General features: G+C 40.0%; 1 protein-coding gene across 4 annotated transcripts in view; it reads right to left on the bottom strand.

Annotated features, from left to right (window-relative positions):
• The window catches only part of DLGAP1 (DLG associated protein 1), a 130,860-nt gene that overhangs the window by 15,717 nt on the left and 93,797 nt on the right, over window positions 1-21,346 (bottom strand). For all 4 annotated transcript variants that reach the window (XM_041399299.1, XM_041399298.1, XM_041399301.1 and 1 more), the window contains 2 exons: window positions 10,830-11,203; window positions 7,485-7,576 (listed from right to left, as the gene is read on the bottom strand). In XM_041399299.1, the coding sequence (XP_041255233.1) occupies window positions 7,485-7,576; window positions 10,830-11,203 (466 nt within the window). The remainder of the gene's footprint in view (window positions 1-7,484; window positions 7,577-10,829; window positions 11,204-21,346) is intronic.

The raw sequence follows: 21,346 nt of genomic DNA, 5'->3' as shown, positions 1-21,346 counted from the left end.
GATGAAAAAGAAGGTAGAACCATAAAGTAACCATAGATGTCCCTTAAATCAGTAAGATTAACAGTTCAAGATTAACAGATTTGAACTGAATAGGGACAGATTCCCATCTCTTCTTCTTACAAATCCAGGATAACTATGCACTCATGCAGCCAGTAGTTAGTCTCCAATTTGTTCTCAATCTCACATCTACACTTGAAACTAGTGTTAGGACCCATTACCCTGTGATATTTTGGCTGTTTTGCCATTGCCAGTTCTGTTTTTAGTTTGCGCTCAAGCAGCAGTGAAAATGCTGAAGAGATGGAGGAACTGGATGCTGGGCACCATTTAACTTCCTTTCATTTATATTCCACCTTCCACTGAAGACCAATAGCCAATTAGACAAGTACAACTGGCAGTAAAATTTCATCAAGTATGTTTAGTCTGCAGCTGGTAAGGGAGCAGATGGAGGATGCTGCAGGAGAATTTAATCTTCTATATACCTGGTGCATCCAGATAGCTCAGGAGGACTGTAGTGGACTTCAAGGAGGATTGTAATTGGTCCTGCTGATAGAGGAAATGAATGGCTGTTGATCTGGGGCTTTGAGTGGAGTAGAGCAAAGCAAAACTGGAGTTGAGAAAGGTCTTCCAACAAAAAAAAAAAAAAAAAAAAAAAAAAAAAAAAAAAAAGCCCATTATGTTAATTTGAACCTTCTTCCTCTGCAGAAGAAGCCCAAATTAACATCTCAGCCATACCAGTCCCAGGAAAACTTTAATAATAGCTTGTGTACATATTTTTTTTAATAATCACAAGCATTTTAACATAGTGCCTGATGCTTGCAGTTCTTTTGTAACAGATGTTAAATGATACAAAAGTCATGGTTGTGCCACTGTAGTTGTGCGTGATATGCACCAGCAAACTGAAAAATAAAGAGTGTGCAGAATCTTCCTCTTGGTAGTATTTATCCTTTGGAAAGCAGAAAAAAGCATTTTGTTATGGACTGATACAGCAGAAAAAGTTAGAAAGGGAGGACAAGGGTCACTGGGGAGGTGGAATCTCTTCCATAGGAGAAAAGGTTTAGAAAACAGATGGCTGAGGAGGACTATGAGAGATCTATGAAATTCTGACTAGGGGGTGTTTCACCATTTCCCTGAGTGCAATAACTGTGGGGAGGAAGGCAGCCAGTTGCAAGAGGTCTAAAGATCTACATCTAATGAAAGGAAGTACTTTTTCACACAATGTGTGATTAAATTGCCACAGAATCCTGGAAAAAGCAAAGGTAAAAATAGGTTCAAAGAGAACTTGATCAAATTCACAGGAAGAGCCATTACACATCTCATATTTGGCTTAGGAAGTCTCTGAACAACAGAATACTAAATTGGGAATGTCTACTGGGAGAAGTAGTGCTTACTTCACAGACTTTGTACTTTACACACTCTCCTTTATACTTTTCCTAAGCATGTGCTACGAGCCCCTGGCAGAGAAAAGCTATCATACTAGTATTAGTGATTAGAAAGATACTAGCATTAGGCTTACAGTGAAAATCTATTGGTCCAATCCATGTTAGTTTTTTTAGATATTGCTTTAATTTGACCACCAACCTGACAAATCCCTTATCTGCACTGAAATACACAAACTCTCACACACAAATACACACACACAAACATGTGTGCCCACACAGGCACATGCTGACTGAGGATTTCTTTTTAGTCATTTAGTCAGGGTTCATTGAGAGCCAAGACATTAGTACACAGTGTACTTTTCCACACCTTCCATAGCACCGGTGAGAAGAGCAAATGCCTTAGTCCAGGCTTGCTCTTCTCCATGTCCCTGCCTCCATGTCACAGCCACTTTCTGCTTTCTTCAGTGCCCTAGACTCTGACACTTCTTTCTCAGATGACCACTTGTGTTTTCAGTTAACACCCTGGCTTTTCAGTGGATGCCAAAAACCAAATGTGAAAGCATCAAAGTCTGCTTGACAGGAGGACATATTGCTGGAGGGTCTACATTTCAAGTCTTTCAGGAGTGTGCTCTTACTGGGTTCAGTATGAGCTAGTACCACCAAACCCAGACTCTGCTTAACAAATAAGCAGAAATAGAATGACCTACTTTTTTTGCCTTTGTTTTATCTATATAATAGTATGCTACAGGTTTGCATGACAGTTTCTTGGCACTGGATTATGTAACTTATCTGTCTTCAAAAGAAAAACAGCTTGGCAATAGAATGTAGCATCAGTTCAAAATTAAAAAAATACTTCCAAGGAAATGTATTTTGAATAAAATGGAAATGTAGGAAGGCACTTACTATCTCCCTGCCTCCAACTCATCTATGTACAATGTCTAATAGATGGTAATTTTAGTCTCTGACACAGCTTCCTCACTCACTTCCAGGATGTTTTACTCTTACAAAGTACCATTTGTGTCCCACATGAGCCTTTTTTGCTTTGCTCTCAGTTAAAACTCCATACTAGAGGAGAGCTGTTGAAGCTAATGATAAAAGTTTTTGCTACTTCTACCATATAAAACATTCACAAGTTTACCTAAAAAAAAAAAAAAAGAAAATGTTTGAAACAGAGGTTTGCTTCTTCTTCTGCTTTCAGGCTTGGCCCTTTTGTACTCAGTTGTGCCCTGCAGGCACCAGGTGTAATAATTACATCTTCAGAGACCTGCAGCAGATATCTGGCCTAGGGTGCAGAAAGCCATGAAACCTCAGACTGGATAAACCAGTAAGGAGAACAACAGAATGATGTGTTTTGAACAACAACATGGTCACTTGTTGGCATTCAACTCTCAGCTTCTAAGTCTTTGGCTTTTGTGAAACATGTTTGCAATTCAACTTAGATAGTTCTTTCCTTAAAAAAACTTCAAACCCAAAACCTCAGAAAAGATCTGAATTTCAAACCAACTGATGCATGGTCAATCTCACAGGTATTTAGCTTAAACTCAGCCTTACTTTACCCACTGAATGTCTTCCTCCTTGGTGGTGGGCTTCTCTGCTAAGTTTGCAGCTGCTGTCAGCAGAACAAAACAAACTGCAGAAGGAGTTAGCAGCTAGGGTACCATGTTTCTAATGACAGGAACAATATTCCTGCTCCAACCCCATTCCTTGCAGCTGCTCATCTTTGTTCATCACATTGTTTTAAGCTAGTTGGTTTATTGTTTTTTTCCCAACTCTTGGCCTTTGCATTGCAGAGCAGAGGTGCTGGCTGGAGCGCTCAGCCTCCCTCCCGGGCTCAGTCTGGTACAGGGGGGCTCTTGCCAGCCAGCAGGGTGTGATCAGAAATTCATGGCCAGTTCTGCCAAGGCCAGGCTTGCAGCAGCCCACCCGCTGGCTGGGAGCCACCAGGGCTGTAAGCATTCCCGCGGCTCACAGGCAGCGGTGGCCAGAGAAGGAGATTGTCCCTGTCAGAGCCAGGGCCTGCTTTGCCTTTTGTGGACCAGAGCAAGAGTTCCTCCTCCAAGCATGCACATGTTGGGAGGTTATGTGGGGAATGAGTCCCACCAGGATGGGACTGGCCAGAGGAACGAGTGTGGGTTGCAAAGGACATTTAAAGGTCATCTAGTCCACCCTCCCTGCAATGAGCAGGGACATCTTCAACTAGATCAGGTTGCTCCAAGCCCTATTCAGCCTGACCTTGAATGTTTCCAGGGATGGGACAACTACAACCGTCAGAATTTCTCACTGGAATGGCTTCCACCTTGGAGAACATAGATAGCCAGAAAATGCTGCTGAGAAAAGCCATGCAAGCAGTTCACAGAATCACAGAATATTCTTAGTTTTAAGGGACCAAAAAGCATCATCAAGTCCAGCTCTAAGCCCTGCACAGGACATCCCCTCAAAATGTCATATCATGTACTCCTTGCTTAGCTTACCCAAAATACAGACTTGAAAGGTCTAAAGAGTACAGTGTTGAAAGGTTTGAGTTAGAGGTAGGGAAGAACACCAAAACCTGAGTGTTTTTTGTTGGACAGTAAATACCAAACCCAAAAACCTACAGGAAAACAGAAAAATATGAGATTCTATAGTAACAAAATCCAAAGGTGTGAGGATTTTTTTTTTCCTGGAGAAGACAGCACAGGGTTTTTGTTTGATTGTTTGCTTTATGTTACCATATTGCTATTTCAAATGATTCCACTTCATACCATATCAAGATGTGTGCTGTGGTAGGATGTACTTCGTGTATCTCGTGGATGTACTTTGTGTATCTTGTGGTAAGACACTTCTGTGCATCAAGATACGGGGAAACCTTCCTTGGTGCCCCAGAAACCAGAGAAGAGGGAGAATGACCATCTGTCTACTGCAGTCTCCTATGGCAGTGTTCCTCCTCCAGAAACTATCATTGTTTCAGTATTCAAAAATTCTTGTGATGGCAAGTCAGGTACAATTACCAGCTGATGGTACATCTAGAACAATGAGCAAGACCATTTTGGAGGTGAGAATGTAATAGGAGGAGATCTTGGGGCAGGCAAGATGAATTGCAAGAGAGATTAAAACTGATTACAGAGCTATGGGACTGAAAACCTCTTGTTCAAGAAGAATGTATGCTAATTGTTTTTGCCAGAATAAATTATTTCCTTTTTTTCTGCTTCAGTAGAACTGGTTGACTTTTAACAACTCAATTATCTTCTCTATGTGAGGAGGGTGGTCCCTTGAGGTCAAGAAGAACTTACATGTAGAAGGAAAGGACAAACAGAAATGGACAGAAATTGAAGTGCCCTGAGATTGCATGGATGAGTTTCACTAGATACACTTTTCAAAACTACCCTGGAAGGAAAAAGGGAAGAACATTTTGGTTAGGGTTTTGTCAGCATCATGGGGAAGGTCAGGTGAGAGATAAAAGATTAACAGCAGTAAGATCATGAGGTTGAAAGAAATGCCTTTTCTCTCCACGAGAATGACTGGACACAGTTACTCTAAAATTGCTAGAAATCATAGAGCTGCAATTAGGGAATGGGTCTGAAAAATATTATTGAGAACCAGCAGTATAAAAACTGAGGATAAGACAAACAGCAGCAATAGATCCAGTCGTAATGTGGTCAGGTAGCAGGAAGCACATTTATCCTTTGAGCAGTACAAGAGGAGGAGGAGGACTGAGGCATTTGTCTTGGCAGGATGCCCATGAGAAAGTGAAGGGCCAATGAAAGGTCTGAGGCGAGATGGAAGGCTGAAGAGAGAGAGCTGTCCTGTGAAGATGCTCTGTTTTTGAATTACTTAGTCCAAGAAATGGAGGCAAAGTGTTTTGCTTACCTGGTCCAAACACAGAAAAAGGAATATTTAAAAGGACACGAGGAGGTAAGACTCCCTAGTGTGAGAATCACAATCCTATGAGGTGAAGGAAAGGGGAAGGAAAGAGCAGGAAGCCATGAAGAAGATTGAAAGTTGTGGTAGGCTTTTGGTGCATTAGGCAAAGAGATTTATTGTTTTGTAACAGTGTAATTAATAGCTTAGACTGTCAAGGAAGCATGATCAATTTACTGTATTTATCCTTCCTGCTGTGTCATTCTTCTCATTTTACTTATATTTAGTATTTCTGGAATATTTTTTAAAACATAATTTCTCAAAGATTGAGCTAAAATGGGCTTTTCTTAGGCTTTGCAGATGTTATGGTGCAGGGATGGTGAAGAATGTACTGTATTTACAATTCTATTCCTGTAACAGATAATCAATACATTGTGCTCTGCTGTGTTATGGAAAAAAAAAAAAAAGTGTGAGTGCCCAACTGTGATGATAAGCCCTTTGTGTCTTGAGTGCACTCATTTTCTAAGGATTAGGGGCTGTCCTTTATCAGCCAGTTCCCTTCTGAAAGTCCATGATAGATTGCTGCTTTCCCGTCTGCTCCACACAGCAGCAACCTCAACTTTATCAGTAAGGAAACCCCCAAACACTGCTGTCAGTAAGTAATGCAGAAATATTGCTTTCTCAGGGCAGACTATCACAGGCAAATCTTACCTTTTTCTCTGGAGCAATAAAAACTGCCGTAGAAAGAGGACTTTGGAAGTAAGGTATTTACAAACAGCCTGTTTCTTTCTTTCTTTCTTTGCGGGGAGGGGGAGGGTTGGGCTTTTGGGGTGGTTATTTCCTTTGTACCCAGGCTGAAGTGAAATGGTCCTTCAGCATCCATTCTAATGTGCTCATTTATCTAGTGCTGGAAGAACTGAGGGTAAATGGGGCTAAGGTCTAACACATAAAGAAATGTCTGCCAGCAAGAGATGTTTTAGCAGGTTAATGAGGAACTTGGTAACAGCCTAGCAGGGTCATTGCAAAATCACATTTCTTTTTGCTGAAATCACTTCAGCCTTTTAAAACCACAGAAAAATGCACTGCTACTTTACAGGGAGATTTGGTTGAATTGAAAATGGTGTAGATACACCTGCTATTTTTGAATATTTTTAGCAGATGTAGGAAAAAAATGGCTTGAAAATGGACATCTCCACTGGCTCCTGCAGTCAGCAGGCCAGAGAAGGGGAAAGGTCCTGAATTTTGTCAGCTCAGATTTGCTGCACCCATGTTTTTTCTGGAGAAATTACAAGGATAACTTCCCTCACTGACAAGTCATACTGCACCGAGGCTTTGCCTCTGACACAGGAGGGTACTGAGAGTTATCAAGAATGTGGCTCCAGCATCCAAAAGTCACACTGTGCCCAAGTGGCCTGAGAAAAGAGAAGCAAGACTTGTGTGGGTGCTTGGAGTCGCAGCAACACTGGGCAGGCCTGCACGCTCAAAGGCAAGGGGAGAGTCTGGCTTTTCTTCAGCCACTGAAGGAAAGCCACTTTGGGAAGGAAATAAGATTTGCAGTTGCGGCCATGCACTCAAAAAGTTTATGTGTCCCAAGTGTTATGCACAGTTATGATACCCTGCAATGTACCTGCAAATCTGTCACCAGAAAAGAAACATAACCCTTTAAGACAGCTGCTATAGTTTATTTTCTCTTTTTAATTTTTTTTTGTTCTTGGAGAATTTTTGTTTACTAACTCAGGATATACTGCAGGTTGTAGGGAGAACAGAGTTTTACAGGCTTGCTTTCTCAGCAATTTTTTTGCAAGGGAGCAATTGTAATGCAGAGATGTCTGGGTGAGATACCTGAGTAAAAGCTTTCAGTTTGGCTCTGCCACTGCACTGCTACATGTGGCTGAAATTATCCTGCTGAAAAACAAGGTGAACTTTTTCTCATCAGTTCTATGCTGCTGCAGCCATCCCAATACTAATACTTCAGCTGCAACACTGTCCACTGTTTAGGCAGATTTTCTGGGGAAAAAGAGATTATTAAGAGTATATGAGACCTCAAAATATGTGGCACTTCTCTTCCATTTTTCTCACAGGTCCTGAAAAATCTTCTCTGAAAAACAAGAGCTATAACAATTATAAGACTCAGCTTTTCAGCTAGGTGATCTAACAATTCATCCAGGAAGCAGGTTTATGTGGTCATGTGTGCAGGAACTAGGGCTCTTAAAAATTAGTTGTGGCGTAATTATTTACTTTAGAAAAACAGTATTAACTTTTACTCACCACTTCTCCTCCTCTACTTGAACTCCTATGGACTGGAATTTACTGGTTGCTTTATTATCACCTGGTATGGTGGATTCTTCAGCACCATCAACCTTAAAAAAACCCCAAAACATGACAGGTAATTAGAATGTATTTTAGCAGAGATATCAGCTGGCTACTTGCAGTTTGTATGCACCTTAACTACTGAGTGTCTGCACACAGAGCTTGTACCATGAGTTCCTTCATCTAGTCAGTTTCTCTGTGGTGTGCTCTTTTCTGATGTTATTGGTGAATATTCATTATTCTTAACCTATAAAGCATTTCTGGTAAGACAATATTCAGCCTGCAAAATGCAGATGGACTTTATCTGGTATTTTATGGAGGCTGGATGTTCACTTTTGTCAGAGCACATCTCTGAGCAGCTGTAACTCCAGGTATTGTGCCTCACCATTTGATTTTACCTTCTATCTGCATGTACATGTGAACTCGTATCAAAATCAGGTGTTTATTTTGTTTAAATGTTACTGCCTCAAATCAGAGCACTGCAGAGAAAAGATTTTAAGACAGCAGATACGAGTCTTAGATGCATTTTCTTTATTGCTTCATCTTGCAAACAGGTGGTCCCCAGGAGCACAGGCTGGAACTTAATGCCGCATCTCCAGCTCCAGCTCCGTAAGGAGATTTGTACCAAGGTATAAAGTTAAAATTTAACCACATATATTCTTTGAACAAAATCACAATATTCTGGATCCAATCAGTGTAGCTGTTAATTCCCCATGCTATATATAATATGGATAGTCATACAATAAAAACATTTTCCCGCAGATAGAATTTTTGGGCCATAGCAGTGTCGTGAAGTGACCTGTAGACTCAAAGTGACCATGGGTGTGCAAAATATCCAGCTGTAGTGGCTGTTCCACCAGCAACTTCTTGTTGAGAATCACTTGACCAACCTGGGCAGGAGAAGTGCTCAGTGAGGGATGGGAGTTACGGAAGCTGTTCTGTGATACTGATACCCCAGTATCAGTATTCTTCCTTGATACTGGGGCTTCTGAGGAGTTAAATACACCTTAAGTCCCATAACTGACAGAGTGAAGCAACCTTTTGATGGAAGGGCTTTTCTTTGCTTGACTCTGCTTGTTTGCTCAGCAGATTTACAGCAAAGGCTTGCAATGTCCTAAGAGTGACTGAGGGGTGTAGAGGACACACGTGGAGGTTCACCAGAAGTGCACACAAGCTTTATTTGTCAGAGGAGGAAGAAAACCAAGAACATAGCTGTGGCTGTTGCAGCTTGTTCTGGTCTACAGAGATGGGTTGAACTATCATCAAGGTGTATACTTGGTCTGAGTTCAAACTAAGCCTGAACTAGGCTCCCTTTACTCAGTGAAGAGAGACTGACTCTGCTGCCAGTCAGAGGACTGACAGTGTACCTACCTCCTTTAGTTGTTTGTAAGAGAAGTAATTTCTGGCATCAACACGTATCTTAAGGTATTTATACTCCCACACTACCCCTTCAGCTGTACCAGCATGACTGCTTGTGCAACGATGCTGCAAAATGGATCAGACAGCAGACTAGTAAATAAGTTTCTTTTATCTGTGAAGCCTGTCTGACTCTAAAAAGCTCATTGATGTGCACAGCTGTGAGGGTGGCACCACACACAGGCAGGATTCCTGTAAGGCTGCATCACTGCTGAAGGTTTCACTTCGTGTCATCCCAGCTTCAGGTGGTTTGTACCACATCTTCATTGGTTTGTACACAAAGCCTGCCTCGGCAGACTCTCATGTACCATCCCCAGATTTCATGATTATTTCATGTGATTACAGTGGTCGTCTGTAAACTTCAAAGTTTAAGAGGGAGATTGTCAAAAGCTTGAAGAGCATATGGAGCTCTGTTTTCCTCAGATTTCCGGGAACTGAGGCCTCTATACCTTTCAAAAGAAGCATTTGTTACTTGCAACACTACCTTAAGAAGAGATAGAAGGGAGATGGTCTCTCAAGAACCATGATTCACATTACCATTGTTCATTTTGTCTTCTGCAAACATGGAAATTATTTCTTGGTACCCATTACTTTGCAGGGTCCTTGCTAAGAAGTCTTGGTTTCTTGGATTGGTGAAATAAGGGATTACAATAATATAATGGCATCTTAGGCTTGGCTGGGAATGAGAATACATTACAGAAGAGTTTTTCTCTATCCCTGTCCCACCTGAATCTTTCTCCTGTGTTTAACACTGAACATCAGCCCTTCTTTCAGAATATACCCAAAACAAACAGCTGTGAAGCAGTGAAAGTCTACAACAAAGGCAGTGAACTGAACCCACAGCCAGTAGTTATTATTGCCCTTCCAAGAAGAATTGAGAGAAAAGTCACAGCTTCTCCAGCAGCTACCCCTGGGATGTCTTACTTCAGCACAGCACCTCTCATCTATCTCATCAGGCTGATGTAGAGATTTCATGGCAAATTCTTAGAGTTTACTAATCAGATAAGCCTGTCCAGGCACACAGTGCTGTGCTTACAACCACCTTCTGCAAGAAAAAAAATTGTGTCTTCCTGTAAGGCTGATAAGCTGTGGATTGCTATTCTATTTGCTCGAGATTGATCTCCTGTCAAAACCTGTGTTGATTCTCAGTTGATTTTAAGTTCAAGCACTTTGTTACCAAAGATAATACTGCAAACAGATAGTTGCGAGTTCTATGCACATCTTTTTTTGCAGGAGGAGTAGGGGGTGGGAAAGATAAATGAAGAACGCAGATAACACTAGTCTAGTTTATTTACTCTTGTCCTTTCTGTAAACCTGAATGCATTCTGGCAGGGTTAGTTTTCTTCTTTCATTCCACTAGAGGTAACAAAATGTAATTTTCTTTAACAAGGGCAAATCAGAAGGAACTTATCTGCTGTTCTTGAGGCTGAGATACGAACAATGCTGCCTCATTCAAGTGGCTACCAGTCATTATGAAATGCATGAATAAGCAGCAACAATTAATTCAGTGAGGCTGGATGAAAATATTTTTTTGGTGATAGTGTAATGTAAATCATTGTTTTACACATTCCCTTTCAATGATTTAATTCATGCCTTTCTGACCCCCGCTGTGTTATGATTCATAGATTAGTGCTCATGTGTGTAATTTAACAGAGCTGAATAACAAGCAGCTCAGAGACTCAAACAAATCTTTGCATCTGATGTATATTTATGATAAATTAGGAAAACATCATTAGTACCATGCAGAATGATTATGCTGGTGCAAGTTCTACATAGGTACCTGTCAGGACAAGAAGAAAAATATACAAAACATTGTATAATGAGCAGCAAAACAGATGTAGGAATCCAAAACAATGGCAAGCATATAATCCATGTCATGTACTGTACCTGTATTCCAATAGATAAGCATCTGTTTTTCTTGAAGTGGTCCTTCTTCCTATCTTCTACTGCAACAGTGGCAATGGTTGTGGTGGTGGTGACAGTGGCAGTATTGTTCCCCACATGTTGGCTTGCAGGGCCATGGATCTGCGCATTGGCAGCCTCAATAGCAGCTGTCAGTGCCTTCATACTGTCCAGGCTTTCCGTGGAGTTGCTAAGTCCAGACTGGCTGATGATATCGCCCCTCTGTCCATGCCCGTCCATGTATGCATCCTGGGCAGACTCCGTGCTGCTCTGGGCTGTGATGGAAATAAAGGGTTTGGTGGTAGTTCTTGGTGGGACTGGAGGCGGTGTCTTCTTGTAGGTGGTAATGCAGGATGACACTGGAAAACATAGCAGAGTTCTTGTTTTATTGATGCTGAAAATATGGAGAAAATGTGCAAATGTCATCTCAAAGCATCAATAAGCATGGACAGAGCAGAGGTGAGGAGGAGGCTGTTAGCCAAAGAGCCCCCAAAAGTCAGTCTAAGTGCCATAGTAATTCCTTGCTTATTAATGCCTTCTGTTCCTCCTATGTGAGTGGCAGAATTGCTAGTAGGGCAAATTGGGAGAGAAAGTATCTATTTGTCAAGTTCCTCCTTAGTCTCTTTTTAGGATAGTTTTCCTCAATATATTTTCTACTAACTGTTCTAAGTCCCACGGGAACAAGACCTTCCACCAAAACATTTGTTCTGCTTATGGCTCCCAAACAAGATTCACAAGGATAAGTCTCCAAACACTTATCCCAGCTAAACTGTACTTCAAGCAGTTTTATTGCAATTGTCTTCTGTCTCTCTACCCTGTCCTACTATATAAATTTCAAACCACAGTTTTCTGATGAGAGAGAGGTTCTCAAATCATCCTTTTTCAAAGTTTGTTAACACTCACCATGCTTAGACCTGTGTATTTCTTTCTATAAAATGTCTCACTTGTTGCACAGACTTCTCAAATACATTGAAATGCCCTGCAAGTTATCGAGGACATATTTAAAAGAACATTTTGCCATGTCTAATTTCTCACCATAAATATAACATCAGTTCTGGGGAAAAAAAAAAAAAAGTAAATTGCTTGATTTTACACACAGGGAATTAGTGTAATGTAGTCAATGGCTAAAACCTGCCAGTCAGGGGTAAGGTGTAAGTATAAATGTTTGCAATAACAAAGATTTTAATAAAAGTTCATATTTTGAAGGCCACGCTCTCTTTGTAAGTGGTGCTGTGTGGAGTTATAAGCTTAGCTTGAGGTTCCCAGGTTAAAACTATTGTTCTGTATATACAGAATTACATACAGAAAGCACTACATGGAGATTAAAACATCTTCCTTTAAGGGTTAGTTGGCAGCTCTGCATTACTGAAGTCCTGGAATGCTTTCAAGGGAGGAAAGAAAGTCCATTAAGAACAAAAAACAACCACGATGTGCTCTATTTTTTAACAAAATAAAATGCAGGCATGAACCTGTGCAAAGTTCAGACACAAACTTGTTAACATAACTTCTTATTAACAGTAATCATATGGCAAGAAATGATTCATCAGATCATTTTAACTGGCAGACGTCTATGCCACCCACATAAAAGGTAACTCTACTACAGCTGTTCTGCTGTCTGTTTGCACTGTATCTGCTTGTCGAGCCAGAAGCCATTATGGTATTAATTTGACTAGCTCACATCCATATGCCTCATATCTCCCCATAGCTGTAGGAATAGTTACAGTGTGAAAGGTGTTTCCAGGGCATGAAATCACACAGGATTTTTTTAAAAGGACTCTAATATAAGTTTCTGATAACATGTCTGAACCCATGTTAAACATGTTGAATACTAATGGAAAAAAAGAGTGTTTCAGGTAGTGAGGGTTTTGAAACTGTGATTCACTTCTGAAGAATCAAACTGAAACCACAGCATCTCTGAGAGATGGCTAAAAATGGACTTGTCAAATTTTAACTCTGGGGAAGTGAATAGTTAATAGAGCTAAAGGTGTTTTATAAAGAGCTCATGACAAGGTCAATACCTGGAACTAACAGAAAGGATGACAGTTTTACAAAGGGGATTATAAATGTTGTGCTGGTTTTGGTTCTGTCAAAAAGCATTTGTTGTGACAGCACATGCAGGTAAACCAGCTCCTGTTGCTGCAGCACAGTCACGTACTCCTGGACTCATGGAGAATTGTGGAAGTTGCTGCTTGAGTCAGGATACCCCAGAAATACTCCAGGTGGTTCATGGTCAGGAGAATGTTCTCTGAGTTGTGGAATTGCAAACTGAAATCTAGCACAGAGGAATTCAAAGCACACACACACACATCCAGGTAACGCTTTGGAAAGCTGCTGCGAAACTTGTCTAACAGAGGTTCATGAGCAATGTTACTTTGCAATTCAGCAAAGTAGAAATTGTACCATTTAAAATATGCTAGGAAAGGTACTGGGGAACTTCTGGGGGACATGCCAGCACCTGCAGTACATCCCAGCATGGCACATAAGTATCATTTTTCTTACATAGCAGAGAGGGAAATGATAATGAAACACACTTGAAAAGGTGTCTTAGGTAGGAAAGAGAGCATCAGAACCAAAGAGCAAGCCTTAACGGGGCGGGTCCCCACATCACTGGGCATCCTGCACCAGAAAGAAAGTCAATAGCAACTGTCTATTGACAGCTACCATGCTCTCTGGACACAGCAGTGCAAATAGAGAATTGCCTGATTAAGTTGTCTTTCATTCTGTTGGTAAATGTACTCAATGAGGAGTATAATCCACACCGCAATGAAAGATGTTTGCACTCAGCTAATTAAATCTGAAGTTATTCTTAAGAGGGGGAGAGAATTGACAAGTCACATGGTGAAATTGTAAAGAGAAATGGCAAAACGTTCTTTTAGCAAGTCAAAACAAATCCTCGGTTTCCTGGAGTCACGCAGCACACACTGTACAGCTCCAGAGAAGCAGAGTGTGCGAGTCATAAAAGAACCCCAGGCGCTTCATTACTGGGAATGATGTAAGCTCCTGCCGCTCCTCTGCAGAAAGGACACACAGACAATGCCGGGGCCGCTGTCGGAGGCAGCTGCTCCCAGTGCCGGGGCTGGCCGAGCCCTCCGAGCCGCTGAGGCACGGCAAGGAGAGCCTTTCGGTGCAGCAGCTCCTCTTCGAGCACCCGGCAACCCGCGTCAGGGCAGCCTGAAGCACCTGCGGCTCTTCAAGCGGCCACGGTATTTTGATTGCTAAGCTGCCTGAAAAACGAGTCTTTCCCAAGAAAATCGTCAAAACGCTGACGCTGTCCTTGTGCAGCCCGGAGAGCCTGAGCTTTCAGTCGGTGCAGGGAGAGCACATCCTTGCGGCGTTTTCCCGGCGGGCAAAGGAGGAAACTCATCCCTCCAGCTCTCCTGCGGCACGGACTGCCCGGCAGGAGGACCCCGAGGGAGAGCACCACAGGACCGCAGGACGCGTGAAAAATTTGGAGAAATCCTCACTTCACACGCAGGGAACTTTCGAACTGTGAAAGCTAGTTTAATTCACATAAGGAAGTGAATTTAAAGGGCTGTATAAATTCCCTGATAAATATGTTCTTGGACATAGATCAAGGAGTGAAGTTCTGCACGGAAACTGATCTGACTGGAGAGTCAAGTCAAAGTAGTCGCGTGAATCATTAAAATTGTTTAGATACGGAGTTAATCAGAAATCTCTTATTCTGAATAGTAAAAGAACCCTCAGTCTGACACAACAAACACAGTTTTTTTCCAGAGAGCACATGCTGCTGAAGCAGGTACACATTCCTCTCCTAGGGCATATGCAAGGTTTAATCCAGAAACTAGTTAAGTCATGCACAAGAATCCTCAGACAGCCAAAGCACTTCAAATCAGGCTCACTGTTTCCAGTGCATCAGTCCTCCAAGTTATGTTCTCCTTTTCCTTTTGATCTTTACCCTATTTCTGTGTACTGCCTTCAGGTTACAGTTTAATCCCAAATACTTGTAGAAAAAAACCACTTTCTCCAGATTGAAAAAAAAAAAAAAAAAGAAGGAAAAAAAAAAAGAAAAAAAAAAAAAGAAAAAAAAAAAAGAAAAAAAAGAAGAAGAAGAAGCCACAGTTTTTGTCTTCCTAGCCAGTATTTCCAAACAACTAGCTCATGGGACAGGAATTTGGAACAGGGAGTGTCAACCACCCAGTTCAGAAGGAAGTCTAATGATAAAAAAATAATCCCAGATTGCATAATAATAAAGACTTGAATTTGAATGTTTCATTGTAAGAGTACTTCAGTTGTTTAAACATGCTCACTAGGGGAGATGAGCCCTCAGGAATAAACATCAGCATGCAAACACAAATTTTTCACTGAGTGAATGGGTGCTCAGGAGAACCCCAATGCAGATTAATATTTGTGAAGGGATCAGATTCATTCAGTGCTTTGAACAGTTCAGGTGATGAGACACATCAGTAATATCTTTCTAACTTGGTAGTACTTGATTAACAAGAATAAATGAATGCACAAATTCAAATAACATAATAGTGTTTCTTCTGAGAAAAAGCATAAACTCCACAGTTTGAAAGGTGCAACAAAGAACACAACTTTCTCAGCACAAGAAAGATGTGGACCTGTTGGAGTAGGGTTTCAGATCCTGTATTATTATTTTTACATGCAAAAAATTGGTATGAAAATGGAACATGTATTATCTTAATAAAAAACTAAGCAGATGGTTTCTGAGGATGTAGAGATTTACTATTACAAAACTGAAGCAAAGATTTTTATAAGAAGTTTTAAACTGCCCGAGGGAATAATACCACAGTGAGTTATGGATGTCATTATCCCAAATGAGAACTACTGAAATCTAGATACCACACCATCAGGAATTCTGCCAAGGCCATGCTTTTTCCAGACCTCCCTCACCGCCACGCTGGTACCTTATTTGATGAAAGCCTAAGCTTCACTGGCTTAGGAAACAGGCAAAACATATAACTAAAATCCTGCAGAAATTTATACAAAGTATTTAAACTACTTTTATGGCACACAATAGCACCACAGATTTAATATCCCATGTACTCAGAGGTTTAAAGCTGTTGTTGGTGACCTTTTCATAAGTTTGGACAATTTTGTTTGCAAGTAGTGTGCCTCCAGCTTCCCAGCTGGATACAGTGAAGGATCACCTTCAGGAGAAGGTGAGACTAAATATGGCTCATCCTGCATCTTAAATGAATTGAGTTGGAAAATCTGCATGTGCATACCCAGTGGATGACAGGTGAACATTTCTCCAGCAGATTTTTTTCTCCTTTTAATTTCTTCTGCTGGAGGCTGCTGATGCCAGTCAGAAGCTTAATTGCTATCCCAGGGAAGCAGAATTATTGTGCAGAGAACAGGTGAGACAGCCAAAGGTGTCTGCTAAATGCAGTTTATCACTAGGATATTATCACAAATTATGGATGCACAGACAAAATCCAGGGCATGTAGGCTTCCTAGGAGACCCACTTTACTCCTTGTACTACACAGCTGCTGCTGAACTTGTGTCTCTATAAAAATGACCAGTACATTAACAGCACACAACTTAAGCAGTTCAACTCTTGTGGCCCAAAAGTCAGGAGTCTATAAACAAACAAATCTCAGGAAAAAAGATTTCACATTAACTGAAAGTTATTACCCAGGGTGGATCGCTGATGGCTTATAATATTTAACCCCCAAATCTTGTGAACTTTACTGGTGTCAAGCAATTAGCACTTGGCTCTATTTACAGATATATGCACACAGGTATCATGTACACCTGCTGAAATTCAGCCAGGCTGAGAGAAATCAAAAGAGAAACAGTTTTGGCCTTGCCCCTCACCTTTGGCTAAAAACAAAGCATCTGAAAAAACACCACCAGGAACTTCAAGGATAAGGACGTGAGTCTGTTCAGGACAGAGTCTCTCCTATAGATTTGAAGATTCAAATGCTTCAGTACAGTCATGGTAGAAGGTCTCTGATACAGAATACCAACCTCTACATGCAATGAAACATGATGGGAAAAGAAAAAAGAAAAAGAGTACAGAAGAGGGGTCTTTTTTAGTCAGCATGTGAATTATTTACCATATTTTCATAGATACAGCACCTTTTTCTGAGAAAATTGGGGAAATACTGCTTGATCTGTTGCTTAAACTAAGACTAGCAAACCATTCAAATGTCTTCTGCACTTGGCCGTGCAAAACTTTATTTCCCAAAGTATTGGAGCAGTAACAGAAAACACAAAACATTATAATTTTAGATAAAAATAGGGTACTTAAATGTATTTTGTTTCAGAACTTATATGTCATAAAATCATCATGGTAAGAAATCAATAAGCTTTTTGAATATCAGTACTTTAATTTTGTAAAAGGAATTTATGGAAAACAAGGAAAACCTTGTGAAGTATGGTAGTTTATCCCACTTAGATCAAGAATGTGTAACAATACATAAATGTAATAATATTCAGCTTAATGAAATCAGATTCTTTTCCTATAAATTTTCTAGTAAGCAACTTCACTGGCACTTTGATATAATACTTTGTTATATGTTACTGCAACACTCTTGAGTTCCAGAATTTGCATATTTTCCCCTTGGCAATAATGTTAATAAAACAAAATGGGTATTTTTAAAAAAAAGTGTAGTGGTGCTAACCAAATACAGACACATCTATGTAAACAGATCTTTATGTAAAAACACAGTACTAGAACCAAACCCAAGATTTTCAGAAACACAGGGGGTTGAACAGTCTGCAAGCATCTAGTCACTGTAGTTAGAAGATATATTTAGAAGTTTTCAAATTGAGCATGCTCTGAAAAATTAATCTCTTATTCTTTTGCCTACTTAGTAATGACAGAATGTAAAGACTTTTTCTACAAGTGCACATTGCATGTTCCTGGTGCTAATAACTCAAAAACGTGTGTCTTGATTACATTTCTAAATTTGCTTTGGATTCTTGAAAACCTCACCCAAACTATGAATATAAAACCTAATTTCCAGACTCTATCAGTAGCTCTTTCAACATGCCAGAAGTCAGTGTGCCATAGTGGAGCCCACACATCCCACTGTGTTTGGGCATGTCACTGTAGGTGCTATTTATTGAAATTACCATGTAATAGTAGTAACCACTGGTGCTGGCCATATTAAAACACTCTTGTATATATGCTGTCCCTTCGGTTACAGAAGGAATAGTTAATATCTCAGCATCCAGGAGGCTTAAACCCTATCAGACCTGGAGGTACATCAAGGCAGATGTGTGGGCAGAAACAAGCCCACATATAAGTAACAGTCTCCTGATCTTTACTGAAGCAAGTACAGTGTGATGTAGCTTCCTTCACAGTTTGTTAAGAAGAGCTGCATTTTGTCCTTCCCAAGCCCCTTTGCCAATGTCTCATCCTTTCATGGTGCCAGACTGAAGATAAAGCAAGTTTACCAGTCCGTCGTTTAGGAGGTGCTTGTCACAAATTTGATTGAGACATTGCAAGTTGAAATTGTATAGCTCTTGTCACAGGAGATCGGACTAAAGAATAATTAGGATCCTCCCCTTCTGAATTCCTGAATCCCAGAAACCAACCTGTGAGCCTAGAGGAGACTTAAGCAAGCCAATTATCTCTGAGTAATCTGATCATGTAGCATTTAAGTTAGCTAGGTATTAATGTTGCATCACTCTTTTCAACATTATGGCAAGGATTTTCTATTAAGCTCTTCACTGCAGCTAACTTTCAAAAGGCAACACTTGGCTGGGGTATTGACATTTCAAAGTGTGATTCCTGTATAAGAAAAAATGTCTGTAAAAGTTGTTCCCTCTTCCTGAGTCTGGAAATGTACTTTCTTTGTTTGCTGCTGATGTTAGCAAGAAAACAAGTTTCTACTGGCTTTTATTCCCAGTGGTTTTCTGAATACTTAATAAACTTAAGGAAGGGTAAGCAGAATTCTATATGATTGCACACATTGGTATCAAGCTGGTCGCACAGAATTTGATTAGTGATGCATCTAAATTGGCTTAGAAATAAATTAGTTTAAATTGCTGCAAACCCACCCCTGATGTGGACATATTTAGAAGTGAATATAACTGTTAATGTCTTTTTTTAAACTTAAATGAAAATGAAGGGAATAAGAGTGATACTTTCAAATAATTTATTGCAATTAACTGCATCAGTTCAATGATTTTAAAGTGATTTCCTTTTATGCCATGGCGTGTAAACAAGCTGTACATTGTTATCATTTGAATCCAGTAAAAACTGTATAAGTATCATTTAATCCAGTACAAATTTGTGAAATTTAATTTTCTGCATCATAATCAGTTTTCAGGGTTGCTGTACTTGAGTTCATTTGTGCCTGCATGGTTTGCTTACTTTTATATCTGGGATTTTTTTTAAACTACACCAAAGAGAACACAATGAACACACATTGTTCTAATGTATTTTATTAATGATTTTTTCAAAGTTGACCCACAATGGGAAAGTTCTGCACTATGAGACAGCTCTCTGTGTGTGTGTGTGTATATATATATATATATAATACACATACATACATGTATAGGACAGTTAGAGTCATCCAGTCATTAGGGGACTGGAATACACAGCAAATACAGAAATGTAGGTACACCAGTTTTGCATGCTATTCCACCCTAAGGCTGTTCAGAAGATTTTAGAAATCAAGAAAGTCATTGCTCTGACATAGACTATTCAAATGCATTTAATACAGACTATATGAGGTGGGATTTACTATTTTGGGTACAATAGCCACCTCCTTTATTAATCAAACTGCTTTAGGATGCTGCTGAGTATATGTTGTGATTCCTCAGAGCAGAAAGTACTTTGTCCCCTGATCCAGCAATTAACTCAAATATCTTTGAACTCTTTAAAACAAACTATGTTTTTCTTTTTTTTTTTTCCCCTCAGTACTTGGTGCCACCAAGGTGTTACCTTGAAATTGTTTCAAAAGTCAACATTTGAGTTTTGAAGATCTTGTTTTATGCTACTTGATAGATAAGGTTTTATTAAATAGTTTGACTAAGAGTTAAAAGTTATTAAAGTGACAGTGATGATGAAGGGCTGCTGTATTTTAATCAGACAGATGTTGAGAAGAAACTCCATGAGTGCCAAAGACAAGAAAATAAAAGCCAGTGTCAACTAAAAGAAGAATGCGATTGATAAAAAACATAGGAACAACTTTTTAGCTACTATGAAGTGCTATGAAGCACCACAATAACTGATTTCAACTATTTTATTGTGAATTTCAGTGTAACACTGCAGGGTTGAAAAACCTATGCAGGTACAACAGCACATCATGCTGTTCTCATAGATAAAATCTTTATAAACATAATTGTAGAAAACCAGGTTTCAGGAAGAAAAGTATCATGTGCCTATTGAGCAAGAACATCTGTTCAGACAGGGAAGTACTGACTTGTTTTTAAGAAGCCAGTACTGCATTTTTCAGCATGCTTATCACTTTTGGGGTGTTCCAATCCAAGCAGGAATGTCTAAAACAAGCAAGTTATGCTCATGTGTTTCCTAAAAAATCCAATCCAAAACCAAAAGCAAGAGTTGCTCGCTGAAGGGAGAAGGGAGGAAAGAAGGAAAATTACAGCTAAATCTGTGCTCTAGGCTAAACAGTGACTTGTCACCTGAGAGAAAGAATTCTGCCCCAGCTCAAAAGTTCTGGCTCTGCTGACAGGGTTATCAGATGACCTGAGAAAAGTCACCTGTCAGGGCACATCCTCTAGCACTGTGAGGGAAAATCCAGTCCTGTCTCAAATAAGGAGGAAATGTAGACAATATGTTTACACAAGAAATTATACTTATCTTTGGCCTGATTTTAGGTAAAATAGTAAAACAGACTTGAGAATGTCAGCACTTTTCTTGAATTAACTTGACAAATTGAATTGTTTGGCGAACAACGCATATGAAAAATATGTTTGAAATACACATTTGGTGTTGAGAGGAATTAAAATCTACACCAAACCCTGATTTCTGTCCTCTCATTTCACATTCAGATGAACAAGTTACATCCTTGCTCAGTGACAGGTCTGAGGTCACCATGAATGACCTCATCCTTTCAGCTACTTCCTTGTTTTTATGAGAAGGGCCCTACTTAATAATGCAACAAGTCAGCTGAAAATGCTCTTAATGTGAAAAATTCCTAATGATTAGTCCAAGTGCCCTGAGCACAAAAAATACTGACATCTCATTTACAGTCATTATAGTGTACAGATAAGAGCATTTCAATAAATCTGACCACAAAAATCACTTATTGTTGGGAGTCCTGAATTAGCACCCAGAAGAGATTTAGATACAGAAAGATTCATGTAGCTCTGGCATGCATAAAAGAGGACAGCCAGTCCTGTATGACTTTGAAGCAAGGTTTGAGTGAAAAGCATTGTAATTTCTTTCCACATATTTCTCAATGTATTAAAAAAATGCCTGTAATATAGATTCACAGTTTGAAGGAGATGTCAGAAACAAACCCCTGCATCTTCTTTGGAGACACTAGCTGTATGCCTGATAATGGTCTAACAGCTTTTTTCCTTATTTTTTGTTAAT

Source organism: Onychostruthus taczanowskii, unplaced genomic scaffold, assembly GCF_017590055.1.
Source record: "Onychostruthus taczanowskii isolate IOZ18803 unplaced genomic scaffold, ASM1759005v1 scaffold16, whole genome shotgun sequence".
Lineage (NCBI taxonomy): Eukaryota > Metazoa > Chordata > Aves > Passeriformes > Passeridae > Onychostruthus > Onychostruthus taczanowskii.
Note: the sequence above shows the minus strand (reverse complement) of the source record. Positions and strands in the feature narration are given on the sequence as shown.